Below are 16,132 nucleotides of genomic sequence, written 5' to 3' on the forward strand. Positions count from 1 at the left end.
TGGGAAATGAATTCCCCTTATTATCAAAAAATGATAAGAAGCCGTGATGTTAGGACAAAAGATGAACTGAATAAGAATAGTGTAGTAACATTACATGCGCATCAGAAATACAAATAGTAATAACATTTAGCTCGATAATTACACATCAAGCCTCATCTTCTTTTATAAATACAAAAAACACAGAGAAAATATACAGTGCATCCGGAAAGTATTCACAGCGCTTCACTTTTTCCACATTTTGTTATGTTACAGCCTTATTCCAAAATGGATTAAATTCATTATTTTCTTCAACATTCTACACACAACAACCCATAATGACAAAGAGAAAACTGTTTTTTGCAAATTTTTGCAAATTTATTAAAAATAAAGAACGAAAACATAACATGTACATAAGTATTCACAGCCTTTGCCATGACACTCAAAATGTAGCTCAGGTGCATCCTGTTTCCACTGATCATCCTTGATTGGAGTCCACTTGTGCTAAATTCAGTTGATTGGACATGATTTAGAAAGGCACACAACTGTCTATATAAGGTACCACAGTTGACAGTGCATAACAGAGCATACACCAAGCCATGAAGTCCAAGGAATTATCTGTAGACCTCCAAGACAGAATTGTATTGAGGCACAGATCTGGCTAAGGGTACAGAAAAATGTCTGCAGCATTGAAAGTCCCAATGAGCACAGTGGCCTCCATCATCTGGAAATGGAAGAAGTTTGGAACCACCAGGACTCTTCCTAGAGTTGGACGCCCAGCCAGACTGAGCGATCGGGGGAGAAGGGCCTTAGTCAGGGAGGTGACCAGGAACCCGATGGTCACTCTGACAGAGCTCCAGTGTTGTTTTATGAAGAGAGGAGAACCTTCCAGAAGGACAACCATCTCTGCAGCACTCCACAAATCAGGCCTGTTTGGTAGCGTGGCCAGACGGAAGCCACTCCTCAGTAAAAAGCACATGACAGCTCGCCTGGAGTTTGCAAAAAAGGCACCTGAAGGACTCTCAGACCATAAGAAACAAAATTCTCTGGTCTGATGAAACAAAGATTGAACTCTTTGGCCTGAATGCCAAGCGTCATGTCTGGAGGAAACCAGGCACTGCTCATCACCTGGCCAATACCATCCCTACAGTGAAGCATGGTGGTGGCAGCATCATGCTGTGGGGATGTTTTTCAGCAGGAGGAACTGGGAGACTAGTCAGGAAAGATGAATGCAGCAATGTACAGAGAAATCCTGGATGAAAACATGCTCCAGAGCGCTCTGGACCTCAGACTGGGGCGATGGTTCATCTTCCAACAGGACAACGACCCGAAGCACACAGCCAAGATAACAAAGGAGTGGCTTCGGGACAACTCTGTGAATGTCCTGGAGTGGCCCAGCCAGAGCCCGGACTTGAACACGATTGAACATCTCTGGAGAGATCTGAAAATGTCTGTCCACCGACGCTGCCCATCCAACCTGATGGAACTTGAGAGGTTCTGCAAAGAAGAATGGGAGAAGCTGCCCAGAAATAGGTGTGCCAAGCTTGTGGAATCATACCCAAGAAGACTTGAGGCTGTAATTGCTGCCAAAGGTGCTTCAACAAAGTATTGAGCAAAGGCTGCGAATACTTATGTACATGTTATGTTTTCGTTCTTTATTTTTAATAGATTTGCAAAAATTTGCAAAAAACAGTTTTCCCTTTGTCATTATGGGTTGTGTGTAGAATGTTGAGGAAAATAATGAATTTAATCCATTTTGGAATAAGGCTGTCACATAACAAAATGTGGAAAAAGGGAAGCGCTGTGAATACTTTCCGGATTCACTTTAGGTCAGTAACCATACTGCTTATTTTTACCATCTTGGGTTTTTGCACAGGATATGATGGACAGTGCATTCTGAGCTCATTAAAAAAAGGCAGATGCATTGCTGAGCCTAATAACGCTCCATGAATAACCAGAGCAGTGTCAGAGGAGAGGAGGGTGAGGGCACGCTGAAATAACTAATGAGCAAGTATGTGTCATTATCCATGAGTGGGGAGATGTTGCGTTAAAGAATCTGCGTGTTGTGTTGCTTGTGCGTTACTGTAGTAGTGGCTCAGCTGCTCTCTGTCGCACATGACCCCGAGTATTGCTCGAGCTGTCGCAGAGACACGGACGTCCTCAGGGGAATGGAAAGGAAGCAGCGGGGCCATTGCTGCTGAGGAGCAATCTCCATCTAACTCTGGCAGGAGGCCTTGAGTGCTTCAATCCAATGCCGTGACTCTCTCCCTACTAACAATCTGTAGTTGTACATCGGAATAAAAGTACCCACAGGACCTGCCTCCATATGAAAAATCACGGAGGAATTCAGATCAGACTTTAAAGAGCCACAGTCTCATGAGTGTTGTTCGCCGTGTGTTTCAGCGGGCCGAGGACCCTGACCGTGTTGAATATGGGAGAGTTATAATAATTAGTGCCTTAGAAACGTCATCTTTTTTAGGGCCTGAATTTATTTGTGTGCCTAGTTATATTCACGCCTGACAAATGTTGCATCCCTGTAATGGTATTTGACAAACTTTATAATGAACTGTCCGTCTGTACACTGTACATCCCGTCTGAAGAATGATGGCTGATACTTTAAAAATGACATAACTGCTGTATGTTCTCAATGTACTTTGTCTCTTTGCTGTTACATTTGTGGTTGCTACACAATCCGTTCTGGGCAACGGCCTCCTGGCAGTGTTGGGATGAAGAGGATTAAAATAGAAAACAAGTGGTAATAACTAATAATTTGCTGTCATTATAGATCATACCTTGTACAAGACCCCGAAGAGGCTGATGTAATGGAAGAGCCCCATCAGGCTTGATTATGTGTTCATGCTAATCAAATGTATAAAAAAGCCGAGGTCGGCTGTTTGCCTTTAACTGGCTGTTATCTCTGCAGATCAAGAGCATCTCTACGGGGTGCTGAGAGGTGCAATCACACTCACACAGAACAAGTGATTCTCAAGCAGTTACAAAGATGTAGCCAACTATGTCACAGACACTTTTACAACATTTGTTGAGTTATAAAACAAGTGAGAGAATACAAGATACTTTATATTTCCGTCCTTATTTTCCTTCCTTCTGTTCCTTTTATCACATGCAGACTTTATGATGGACATCTCCATCTTTCACAGACACTTTCTGGACCTGGAGCAAAATCAGAGGTACTGTCTGCATGTGCATTATCCACCAACATCTATTTGTGGATACATTGTCTGTAAAACAATGTGAAACAGACAATGGGAGACTGTGGCGCCGTCTTGTTGTTGTCTCCTGCTTGGTTCACTCACCAGCTGTATATGAGCAACACCTATCTATACCCAGGGGCTTTCTACAGCAACAATAACACATACCTACAGATACACGTGTCATCACTCAATGGTGGGTGTGTATTTGATGTATGTGTGCCTACAAGTGTGTGTGTATGCAGTTGCAGCTCTAGAGTGCCTTCAGAAAAGGCAGGCGAGTGTGGGAACAAACCAGTAAACCCGAGATTAAAAGGGACAGATGTGAAGAAACCCAACCTGGGAGGCATGTATACAGTATGTTGTGTTAATCATATTGATGCAATATCAATATGATAACCTAAAAATGTGTCCAACTAGTTGTAATTTGTAATGGATTTTGAAAAGAAAGTTACTGTGACCCAATTCAGCAGTATACCACGTTGGAGAGGTGCGGCGTCCCTCCTCATCGAGCCGACTGAGCCACATTTACCTCCGATATAAAATGTGTGATTGGTGGACTTGACTGCAGACTTGACACGAGCATTACTCACTCTGGAATGGGCTCGATAACGACAGCCTCTTGAATTCGCAGATCCCCCACATGTCCCAAAAGTAGCAAGAACGAGACACACTACCACTGCTGTGAGAAACTAGGTTGAGGCTGTGCTGGAGGAAAGAACAGAAGCCCTTTCTGCTTTTAGTCTTTATGGAGCATTTATTTTCAAATCGTGGATTTACTGTGGATTTCTGCAGCTAGAGCTCAATGTCAGATATCTTTATGCCACTCAGAGATAACAGGCTGTCAAACTATCTACTACACATCTTTTCAACCTGATAAGCCCTTTGTCGATAAATCCCACCAGGCCTGGAATTGCTCTTAATCATAATCCCAATCATCCATTCAATGTAGATGTTTCAAAAGGTAATGAACAAATACTCTCCAGTATGAAACAGGCGCCTCTGCTCTGTGACAGCATCCACTTTGACTTCTCCAAGTCTAAGATGAGTTTAATGAGACAAATGGATCTTTACGAGCAACAACAGCACCGTCCCCCCCAAAATTTGTATGTGAACCTAAACCAAGTCTCAGGTAATAGTTTGTTTCTATCAAATATAAGTTTGCTTTAAGATTTTTTTTACCCAAATCTGTCTGTAACGTGAGCAATTATATTATAACTGTAATTGGACTGATTATGTCTGCAAATTTACAAGAAGGCAAACGAGGCGCGTTTAGAGGACTGATCAAAGTCGGCGTTGCAGCAACATGGATGTTTCTCTGGTGTCAGTGCAGGTAGAACGTTGTACAGTGAAAACCATTCATGACATCAAACAAAGATGTTTTCAACAATATATAGTGCTTCATTGCCCCTCCAGAACAAAAAACATCAAATAGAAATGTGGTTGCAGAGAAGAAAAAAAAGCAGCAACATCTCTCTGCCTCCGACTCATACTTTTGAAATGAAGTCTGAGTGTGAAACTTTACCAATTCAAACATATCAATATTTCTTATGAGATATTGAGTTACATTAGGATCATGAGATTCTCTTACCAGCCATAGTTGAAATGCCGAGGACCACGCCGATGGATAACTCAATGTGTGTGCCCTGGGAGAAACACACACACACACAGAAAACACTCATTATGGTTCATTTGTAAGACAGAAAGCTTTCAATATTTTTCTGTCATTCTATAAAACTTGAGTATGACATGAAATGCATTTGATGTTCTTTCTCAATGATATTCAGAAAGGAATACTGACATTACTTATCTAATTGAGGCTAACTTTGCGTCATCATGAGGGGCTAATCGATGGTCCATGATGTCTGTATTTATATATATTTGTAATCTCTAGTAGCGACAACTTCCTCTGTTTAAGTCGAATAACATCTCTCTTCTCTTTTTAACTTCAAAAGGTCTGTTCATAAATGGTTGCGATAGCATTTTAGCTTCTAGACAATCTTCAAAAGCTAGTAGAACTTTCATAGAAGCTACCATTGGCTATTTAATGATCAAAATGGCCACGAATGGCTTCCAATAAGAGCCCTTTTTTTAGAAATGCTGGAAGCTTTTAGTCCTTTAGTTTATAGTTTATAATTTCTTAGTTTTAGTGCAGAGCTCTTATGGAAATCAGCCTTCAGGCTGGGTGCACCAGTTTCTCAGACTTTCACGTCAATTAAAACATAATTGTTTTTAATCAAATGCACATTTCACAGGCAACTCAAAAAAAGCCTCAAAAAAATCATTAGTTATTGATTTCACATTTTTCTACTTCATGAAAAGAAAAAAAAACGATACATAACACATATTCTTACTTTTTCTGAAAAGTTATACCATTTCGTTATGCTCAATTTATTGTTTCAGCTCATTCTCTTTTCATTATTTTATAATATTTTTTTTCACACTGCATTTGTCTTTCCATCTCTTTGCAGAGGCCTCCAGGAATCCCTTGTATCCGTGTTTTTAAAAACCCTGCAGTGAAAGCACACTTATTAAAATTATTATTATTATTATTTAAACAACTTCCCAAAGACTAAATACAGAGTGGGTACAGCTTGTGGCAGGCAGATGATTAAAGACGGACTAGAAAAGTAAGGACTCTGAGAAACGGAGACGAGTAACAGGAAATATAAATACAGAAGCATCCAACACATTTGTATTTATTTTTCTCCTTCTCCCCCGGCGTTTGCTTCCAAAGAACGCTTCCCTCTGCAACACATTCTTTGTGCACACGTTCCCTCTGTGGAAATCAATCTCCCAACACCGAGTACATCCTTATACCCACTGGCGCTGACAGACTTACGGCAACAATCATGATGCAGTTGTCCAGGAATCCAAATCCAACGAATGGGATTGCATTGTGCAGCAGAACTGTAACATAACACACACAACAAAAAGTATTGTCTTTATGTCTACATTAGCAAATAACATAACAGAGTCTTGAGGGGCAGAACTGCAACATAATTAAGACAAAGAAGATGCTATAACATTATATCATTAGACACAAAACACTTCTGGGCGGAAAAGACAATTAAGACTATGAATCACCTTTTGGGAGATGCTCGAAATAAACCTTTATTCATTAATGTTTTTAATATGTTGCCGTTACAGATATAATTGTGGAAGAATATTACAAAAACAGCTGCAGTGTGCGGATTTAGTTCAACACATATTCTATATATATATATATATATATATATATATATATATATATATATATGTAACAGAAAAGGTATTATTAAGCACCAGTATTATATAAAGGCGGGTAAGTCGTCAGGCCAGCAATAAAACAATAAAGTATTTTCATCTTTTAAATTAAAAAAACAGATTGAACCGTGACCTTGTGTGCAAATAGAGTCATACATATCAAACAGCTCCACTTCCAAACAGGCCATCAGAATGTACATAACTCTACATATAAAGTAATGTATTTATCCCCTTTACGTGCACAAATAGAGTCACTGTGAGATATACCGTCTAATAAACAGCTGGTCCAGTGAAATGTCACCAACCGCCCCAGGGAGGTTTGGTCTACTCTAGTGGGGGGTCTGAGGTGTTCAGGTGAAGTTCAATTCATCGATCTGCAGGAAGTGTTTGCTTCAAGCATAATCGATGCTGGACATCAGTCATTTCTTTTCTCAAGCTCTTATTCTGCTGCAGCTGTTTCATTACCTGTGAATAGTTATGAATCTTGCTGCGTGAGCTCACAAATCCCCGCCCCATCATATGTTCATATCTTAAAACACAGACTCTACTATAATGCGATCCCAAGGGCAAATTTTGATTGAATTTTGAAGAACACCGCATCCCTTGGTGCCAGGACATGACGCCCTTCTGCAGAAAAGACGGCGTAGAACCAAAGAGTGAAGTCTTCGGGTGAGAAATCAGACCGCGTGCCTCGTGGCTCGGTCGTAAAACCTTTTGTATAAAGAATCAAAAGGCTCGTTGGAGAGGAGCTGCCTCGCCTGGAAAGTGGATCGATCCATGCAGACCTCGTTCAGATTAATTCATGCCCGTTTGTATATTAATGAGGAAAACTTGCGTGCATCTGGAGTGCATTCTATCTGTTGTCCTTTTTATGTCTGCCTGTGAAACACTTGATGCTCGTCTTGATATGATTTAGGTCCCATGACTGCGTATTAAACATGTGTTGGTGTAATCAAGCTTTATCTTCATCAATCACATAAGATATGCTTTTAGATTAGCGTGACGGCATGCATTGCTATTGTGTCGAACGAGCCTATCGACTGTACAATTTAGTGACGACGGGTCACATGACTGCGTTTTAAAAACATCCAGCACAGATCTGGTTGTTGACCAGGAACTGAACTTCAAACTTACCACACAGCTTTTATGAATACTGGGATCACCGAGGTCTCACAATTAAAATGAGAACCTCTTAGCTCCCCCGGGCTCCTCTGGAAATTAAAAAGGGGACTGCAGTTACTGCACTTTTTGTTGTCATTAATTGTTACCACATAAGAACTTAACAGATGTTGTTGGTTTTTATTTGGTGGGAAAACAAGCTGCAGAGGCACTGCATAAAAGGGGTAGTGACATTTTATACGAATATACCTTTTGAAAAAGTTTGTAAATTAAAAACAACAATTGTTGTGACAATCTCATTGGCACACTTCAGCTTTAGCTCCAAAAAGCAAATTGTCCTTTTAGTCTGCAAAAAGGAAAAAAAGCTTTAAAACAGATTACAGTAATATAGTATATTTTATAATTTTTTTATAATCTTTATAGTAATGAAAAGGCACTTTCATCAACACTCAAAAACAGTACACACACACAACACTAATTTGCTGTCTGGAGGGGAAATCACGAGTGCTGCGTTCGCTGCTGAAAGCCGGCTTAGTGGATGTTTCTTTTGAAAGAAAAACAGCATTTTCATTTTTCAGCAGAGAAACACAGAGCGTCACAGGAGACATTTCTCACATGATGATTTTTTGCTTGGAGTCAAATATCTCTTTGTCAAACTAAGGTTGAAGTGAACTATATTGGGTTAACCAGCAGGCTTTTCCAACCTCTCCGCAAGAGGAGAGAAATCTGAGGTCATGTCAGTAACTGAGCAGCGCTGTGTGAAGTATGCCTGCATAAACTTTTAGTTGAGTGTGTGCAGGTGGATTACATCTGTGTACGAGTGTCAGGAGAAATCATCTGCAACACATTCTATAGGTTATGACCAATTCACACCAAATACGAAGCGCTTCGTATTGCAAGTGAAATGTCTGTCCCCCCCTCTTCTTTCCATAAAGATGACTCATTAAATGTACAATATAAAAAGGCCATTAGGTGTCCTGACAGTGCATGTTACTGTGCAGCAGGTGGAGTACAAGGAGCCTGTTTACCAACTAGTTTGTTTTCTTGCTGTGTGTGTGTGTGTGTTCTGCTAACTGTGGTGGAAACAGTCATCACATGACCAAGCATAACGGAGTCGGAAAAAAGTGTGTCATAAAGTGACGGGACCATAATCTTTCAGTTTGTCATCTTCCTCTGCATCCAAAAAAACCACTGTGTCTCACATTAATCTATTTTCTGTTACTGATATTCTCAGGAACCAATTAGTTTGGGACATCAAGGGCGATAGCTAATGGCACATGTGTTCAACATGCAACCCTATTAGCCAGGTTCACATCGAGGATGACTTTCCTCTCCTTTGGGGAGACCATGGAAACAAAGTATGAACCACAGTAACCTGCTCATTAATGACGACTGATCATCATTAATCTTCCCGGTTTATTGGCGGTTAAATGAGGGACGTGAATCCAGGCGGCCACTTGACAAGATGAATCATCAATTCTCACATCGGTGTATCATGTCACTCTTTCAATCAGCCCTCCCTCTACATGAACACGATTGGTCAAATACACATAAAGGGTTATACGAAAAAACAACCTGCTTACCATATCTCAACTCTGCTGAAGTAGGTGGTGCAACTTCCAGCGTCCCTAAAAAAGAAGAGAAGAAGAATACAGTTATTATGAAGCATCTGCATTTCCTGTGGCCTGTTTTTCTATGGGAGGAGGGAGGGAGTCAGGATAAATGTTAGATCGTTCATAAATGGCAAGGCCTGTAAGACCTTTTCAGACACAGGGGAAACAAATAGGACAAGGAGAGAGGAGGACATTTTAGCAATGTGTCAGAGGAGATGAAAGGGAGCGAGGGAGAGGAGCAAAGAGCACCTCCCTCGTTGCCGAAGACGCATGAGGGCAAAAGTGACGTCAGCGAGGGATAATTCTACTGCCAATCAGGGTTCACAGGAGGCTTGCTGGAAACACTGAGATCTGAACACATTTGTTCCACATTTTGAACCGTGAAGTTAAACAGCTGTAACTGTTGTCGAGAGGTTGTAGAATAGAATTGGTGTCACACCAGATGTGCCACATTAACAGAATTGTCACTGAACTGTGATGCAACACGTGATAATTACTTTAGTTCTAAGGCTGAAGACCGAAAAGCTAATTTCCTTTGCACTTTCTGTGAAATTGGATTTGTGAGTGGAAATGGTCGTCCACATAATGAAGTCTGTTCCGTCCCTTGCAGGCGTTATTGCACCACTACAAGGTGAACCAGGCTAGTCACAATCTGTCTCCAACACCCAGAAACACAAGCATGCACTCATACACATGCACGCTTGCGATCCCCAATAAATTAATCTCACCGAGTTGCTGCGAGTGCAAATGCCAAATATGCTTTCCAGGTGCTGACTCTGGGAAATGACCAACTATTTACACCGTCATGCATTGTGTTTTCATTCCACCTTAAAAACACGACAAGGAACTTTCATTTAGTGTCGAATGTGTGGTCCCCGAGGACGGAAGTGGTGTTTCTGAGCACCAGAGTCCCTTCAGAAAACCTTTTATTTTACTGCAGCAGGGGTCTGACCCACTCAGTCCTGGTTCTGGTCCTCCCGTGCCTCTCTTCCCACCAGCAGGCCCAGCAACATTGCCCGGGCCTCAAGTTAAAAGCTCCACACAGTAACTTTCAATACATGTTAACATTGCTACCACCTTACAGGTAAACTGGCCACATTATCCACCTTATAATATTACAACTTAAAAAAGAAAAAGAAAAGAAGAAAAAAAGGAAACATCTGCCTCCATCCCGTCGGCGGTCCCCTCCCATTTCCATCTCTCTTCCTCCTTTCCTTTCAGGACTCAGTGTCGCATTACACGCTTCACGCTACGGTCTTCAGTTTAACTCTCGTTTCATATTGCTTATCTCACAGGTTTGGGAAAAACCTCATGGAGGGATATCTACCCACAGAAGATGGATGGCTTTGGCAGTTCAGTACCAGAACACATTTATTTCCATTTATTACTCATCCACGGGTTGTTCTAGGATTTTAATTAAAAGGCTTTCAACGTTCCTCCTGTGCTTATCTGTGAGCTAACGATGTCAGAGTACTGCTGCGTTAACTAAGAACAATTTATAATCAATTGGGATTTTAAAATATCCAGACAGAAATCACTTTACCCATTATTGCTCTTTTCTTTTCTTCTTGTCTGGTGTGCTGTATACTATTAGCCTTATCAACCACAATATGGATGGTCGGTCTTGGTCTAAGTTTTGATGAGGTGTGCAACAACGGTTGAACAATGCTAGTACACAGGCCAGTGATCCGTCTGATACATTGTTCTAATCTGTTCCATCTCGACATGATAGAAATAATGCAATACATCATTGTGGCCCAAATCAGAAGCCTGCTCCTGCTCCATTTTCAATCACTTAAAAAATGAAATCAAATGAAAATGCAACCGAGTCACAGACTCATCGCGAGCAGCATGAAAATTCCCATCTACGCGATACAGAATCCCTTGAAGATTCTTTTCTCCCAGTCCACTGGGCTTCTTCCAGCTATTTATTAGGACCTCGATGGCTGACATGGCCATCTATTTCCCAAAAGAACTCCTCTGGTATAAAGTATTGATTGCAAAGTCCCCTTAAACCCCGAGAGCTGCCGTCTCCAGGGAATTCAATTCCAACGGACAGGAGTGGTGAAAACATTTAAAGGGCTGTGATAATTATGCCGCCACGAGCATGATTAAATACCAAAGCAGCCTTGTTTACTTCTTCTCCTATCGTATCCTCCTACTGCAGCATCACCCGTGTTGCAAGAACTGTGCTACTTTTGAAGTGTTGCTGCGGGCTCTATGTCCGTTGGTTGGGCCGAACTATTTTGTCATTATTAAAATCAATATTTTAAATGAAATGATCCATATTTCCCACTCAGACAGCCAGATGGGCATTGACTGATGTGCTCACATCCATCTTCAAACGAGTCTAGATTTGTGTGGTGGTTGGTTGCGTTTTACCGCAAGATCACTTTGCTGTTTTTTTTTATTTTTTATTGCTTCGTCAGCAGCTTGCGGCTCATAAAATGTCTGTTTGAGGAAGCAAACACAAGTCCAAGTCCTCTTTAGCTGTGTTTGCTTTAAGGCGAAGGTAAAAGTAGCACTTTCCTGTCTTTGTTCCGCCGTGACAAATGGCTCATTCCACACTTTGTCTATTGGTGCCGGGAAACCATGAAATTGAAGTGTGAACAGAGTTTTTGAAAATTTGAGATAAGTCTGTAAAAGGAACTAAAAAAGCCAAAGTTCTCTCTCGGCAAAACTGTTATGATGAATACATGCCTTTCAGTCAGTGATATATAAGGCAATAAGATTTTCTGCAAATTCAGGTGCTGGTGTTACAGTCGTAGAAACCAGAACATTTACAGGAGCATTGTTTATCACTTTGCAGCAATACAATGAAGTGTGTGTGTGTGTGTGTGTGTGTGTGTGTGTCTTGGGCTTTGTCTAGCAAATGTAGACTAAGAAACAGCATTGTTTTCCCCTCAGGAATTTATTGATTTTTGAGTTGCACTTCTCACACACAGGGGTCTCATAATCAGTGTAGTTTGATACAACACCGACTGTTGTGTGAAGGGGCATAGTGTGTGAGTCTAAGCATGTGTTTCAGTATGAATCTATTTCAGATTATCTGCATATGCGTGTGCATGTGTGTGTGTGTGTGTGTGTGTGTGGGTTCAGCAGAACAGAACCGACCAAAGGCTATAGCTATTCATCAATCGCACGGCACCTTGCTATTCTATGTTTTATCAGACAGGAAGGAGCACATTTTCAAAGCACGCATGTCATTAGTATTAAAATGGGGAAAAAATGTGTGTCGGGCGAGGAGGGATTTCTCTGTTATGGCAGCACATTTAAAAAAAGTTGAAATTAATTTGTGCTAGAAATGGGTGATTAGATTTTAGAAATAACGAACAGAACATTTAATTAGCAATCAATGAAATGTTTCTATATCCAACCGTCTTAGATCCCTCTCGTAGTGCCATGTAGATCAGACAATAGGACGGAGTCCAACTGAAGCTTTTGCATATAAACGCTCATTTTGAGGGAAGCTTATTTATTTCTGTCTGCTGACCTTTAACAACCGCTTACATGCTACTGCTCTCACAATTTGAAATACTAAGTTCTGCCGAGGGGAAAATATTACCAATATACCAAAGTATTCTTCCAGTAAATGCAGAATTAACCAGTCAGTGTACTGTTTATTGCAACTGTGAGGAGGAAAATACAAAGCATTGGGGCATGAAACAACACAAACTGAAGTACTCTTCCTGCGAGGTCAGTGAACTCTATATGGCAGGTAGACAAATATATACACACACTATTCCCCCAGTGCCAATTAAAGCAGCTTTAAAATCCTTGAAAATATCCCCCCTGACAATTAGCAAAGAATAAAATAGCCTTATTTCCTCTCCATCTTACAATGGGCACCCAACCAGTGACAGAGGACACAGCAAAGACGAGAAGAAGGAGAAATATTTTTAATTGAGCAATGGGCTGCCTAAAATAGCTCACACAAAGACTTCCCCTGTGGTTTCGGGTAAACCACACAGAGATGTAGGTCCTGGGAGACTATGCATTTGACATAAAATGATGATGGAGATACAGACCAACAGATTCCACCTGTATTACAGTAAATGCTCACCACATGTTAGTTGCGAGTGGACCCAACACCTGCAGCAGCCTCCTCGTTCACATGAACGGTTCACAGCGCTGGCAACAAAAGTCGAGCTGGTGTTCTACCATCCATGTGAGTTAATTGCAGTTAATTGCATACACCTGGCCTCGTAGATGTTTAATAATTGTTGATCAGATTGCTCGAATTAACGCCCCCTACTCACCTATGGTACAAACAGAAACACACGCACAGGTGTTCCCCCTCATTCTTGCTAATGAGAACCGCTGCGTAGATGTGTACAGACACCTTCCTGTCTCTTCTATTGCTTCTGTTTAGTGTGGGACAACGTCTCATTACTATGACCCATTGGGCCGGACCGGCATGCTGCATGTTACTGTTCATATCAGCAAGCGCAGGGGACATTTCTTTAACAGTGCGACATTGACACAAACTATACCGATTCAAACTATTTGAGAAAGCTGCTTATTGAGGGCCAGTTTTACAAGACACAGCTGAATCTTTCTGCTTGTGCATAATTTTGCAATTGTCGTGAAGAACCAACCTGTAATATTTCCATGTGGTTTCGGCCATGTCCCTCTCCATTGTTTACCATACTGCTAGTGAGCTACATGTTGTATTGTGCTTTACTGGAACAGCACACACTAGGATTCATCAGATCAGAACTCAAAGCATGACTCTCCTACATTCAAACCGGAAAATGGTCGGATCAGCATAAAAAAAAAGGTACTCGACACTCCATCCCCAGCATCGCACTGGAAAAATAAAAGATTAGTGGCAAGCCTGTAAACAAATTAGAGTATTTAATTATGGCAATTAGTGGAGAGCAAACCAGAGCTGTGAGGGAAGTGATTATTGGACTCAGTAGCTGCTTAATATGTAAATAAGAATGTAAGCCACTTAATATCTTCCTGAGTTAAACCTAAAGAGCAGTAAATGCAGGGCATGGAAATATAAACCTTAATATCTACTATAAAGTGCTGCCTTTAGTCTGGTGGGACTGCAGTGAAATCAGCAGCCGTGGCCACTGCGTAGCAAGGTCAGTAGAAGCCTCTTGGGGCCCGGGTACAAACCAAGGAGAAAACTGGGAGGTACGATGTGTCGTGGGTTTTGGTACATGTCATAGAAGTGTGAAAGAGAGGGACAGAATAAGAGCGCGACAGACAAGAATACAAAGACAGGGAGTGAGCAAAAGAAATGAAAGAGACAACAGTTTGGAGGGAACAAAAAAAGTGAAGGTGTGTTGGGTGGAGAGGTCATATTGCATTATATGAGCTAACCATATTAGTTACAACTTTAATTATTGGTTGACAATTATTAACTTTCGGCATATTGTCCCATGAAAAAAGCAGAAAGTGACAGATTTTGCACTCTCAAGATCATGACCGTGTGATAGAATGGACAGGATCACATAAACAAACAGCACCTTGAACATCAAACACATCCTGCTGTGCATAATATTATTACCTGGGCTTCTGTGGTGCGCGAGTAATTTGATTCATGTCTCGATCCATCTGTCTAGGTTTCACCACAAAGAAGAGCAGAGCCATATGCTGCCGTTTCTTTCTTATCTTTCATACAATTCTAACTGGTGCCCGATTTGATAACGGGAAGGCTCTCTCTCGCATGGAGATGCAATTACGTCGTGCCCAGTGCGGAGGGGAAAACAATGTGTTTTTTGCAATGTGTGAAGGTGTCTCCATGTCACTTGGTGATGCACTAACAGGGTAAAGATCGCACAACTTAATTTTTATAAGCGGCCGAACTGAAGAAAAAAAACAGAGCCTTTAGGAAGACAAGAGTGAGGCATTGGCAGGACGAATGGGGAAACTTGGCGATCTCAGATTTGCCGAAATTTAGCATTTTGTCCAAAAGGTTTCAGACTAACTTTATTTTTGTAAGTTAAGCTAAAGCCTTTTAAATGGCAATTTCTGTTGATAAATCAGAAAAAAGTGCTTTAGCTAACTTCAGTAGCTAGCTAACACATAGCATTAGCTCGCTAACAACTAACTCGTGCCATCATTCACCCGATAAAATAATCTTTTGACATGCTAAAATGTAATACGCAGCCCTCGGTTGCGTAAAGAGTGCTGACAGTGATGACGTATTTGACAAATGGCGTTCACGTTTGGTCTGTCCTGATCAGCACGGCTCATCACCACACCTGCCAGTCATCTGCTCATCAGCTTGCAGTATATCTCCCCCGGCAACTCAGCCCTTCCTCGCCTGATTGTCGTTTCAACCTTTACTTCAAGGCCAACTCAGTAGCTATGCCGCTTCATCGTGCTTCGTGTAACTTCCCTGTTACTTCCCTGTTTCTCCTGCGTCTGCCTGTCTGTCGTCATCTTGCCAGCTATCAACTAGCTTCAAACTGGCTCCCTTGCGCGCCGCGCTTCTCCCTCATTCCCCGCTAACGCCATCATCTCCATTCCTTCCCCACTGGCGCCAGTAATCTGGCTTTTTTTCAGAACTTCTTTTAATGTGGGATCGTGTGCTCTATGTTTTTATTGTATACATCTTTTGTGATGATTTTAAACATTTGTCAAGTGTCTTTGAGCATTATGAATAGCGCTATATAAATCAAATGTATTATTATTCACCCCTGGATATAAAAACAATCTTCTTTCCACCGCCAGCCTCTCCGTGTCCTGGGTCCCATGTGTGTTCAGAACAAAAGTATCCTTTAAAGGAAAACAACTCACTCATCATCATCGCTCTACCTATTTGTTTTCCAGCATCAGCAGGTATAACTTAAAGTTTTGGGGTTTAGCACCCACTGCAGTTTAGGTTTCCAAAGGAGAACCAGTCTGAAATCTCCTTGGCACAACAAGACTGATTAGTTATTCATGGCTGCAGCTCTGTTGTTGGCAGCAAACTGCACTCAATAAATACATGCAGCGTATTATTACAGTCTA

At 41.4% G+C, this 16,132-nt stretch overlaps 1 protein-coding gene across 2 annotated transcripts in view; it reads right to left on the reverse strand.

The window, feature by feature from the left end:
- LOC117745179 (transmembrane protein 65-like) overlaps positions 1–16,132 on the reverse strand; it is a 28,900-nt gene that overhangs the window by 7,022 nt on the left and 5,746 nt on the right. For both annotated transcript variants that reach the window (XM_034553301.1, XM_034553300.1), the window contains exons 3-5: positions 9,134–9,178; positions 6,028–6,095; positions 4,777–4,831 (exon numbers count right to left, since the gene is read on the reverse strand). In XM_034553301.1, the coding sequence (XP_034409192.1) occupies positions 4,777–4,831; positions 6,028–6,095; positions 9,134–9,178 (168 nt within the window). The remainder of the gene's footprint in view (positions 1–4,776; positions 4,832–6,027; positions 6,096–9,133; positions 9,179–16,132) is intronic.

Source organism: Cyclopterus lumpus, chromosome 16 (genome assembly GCF_009769545.1).
Source record: "Cyclopterus lumpus isolate fCycLum1 chromosome 16, fCycLum1.pri, whole genome shotgun sequence".
Taxonomy (NCBI): domain Eukaryota; kingdom Metazoa; phylum Chordata; class Actinopteri; order Perciformes; family Cyclopteridae; genus Cyclopterus; species Cyclopterus lumpus.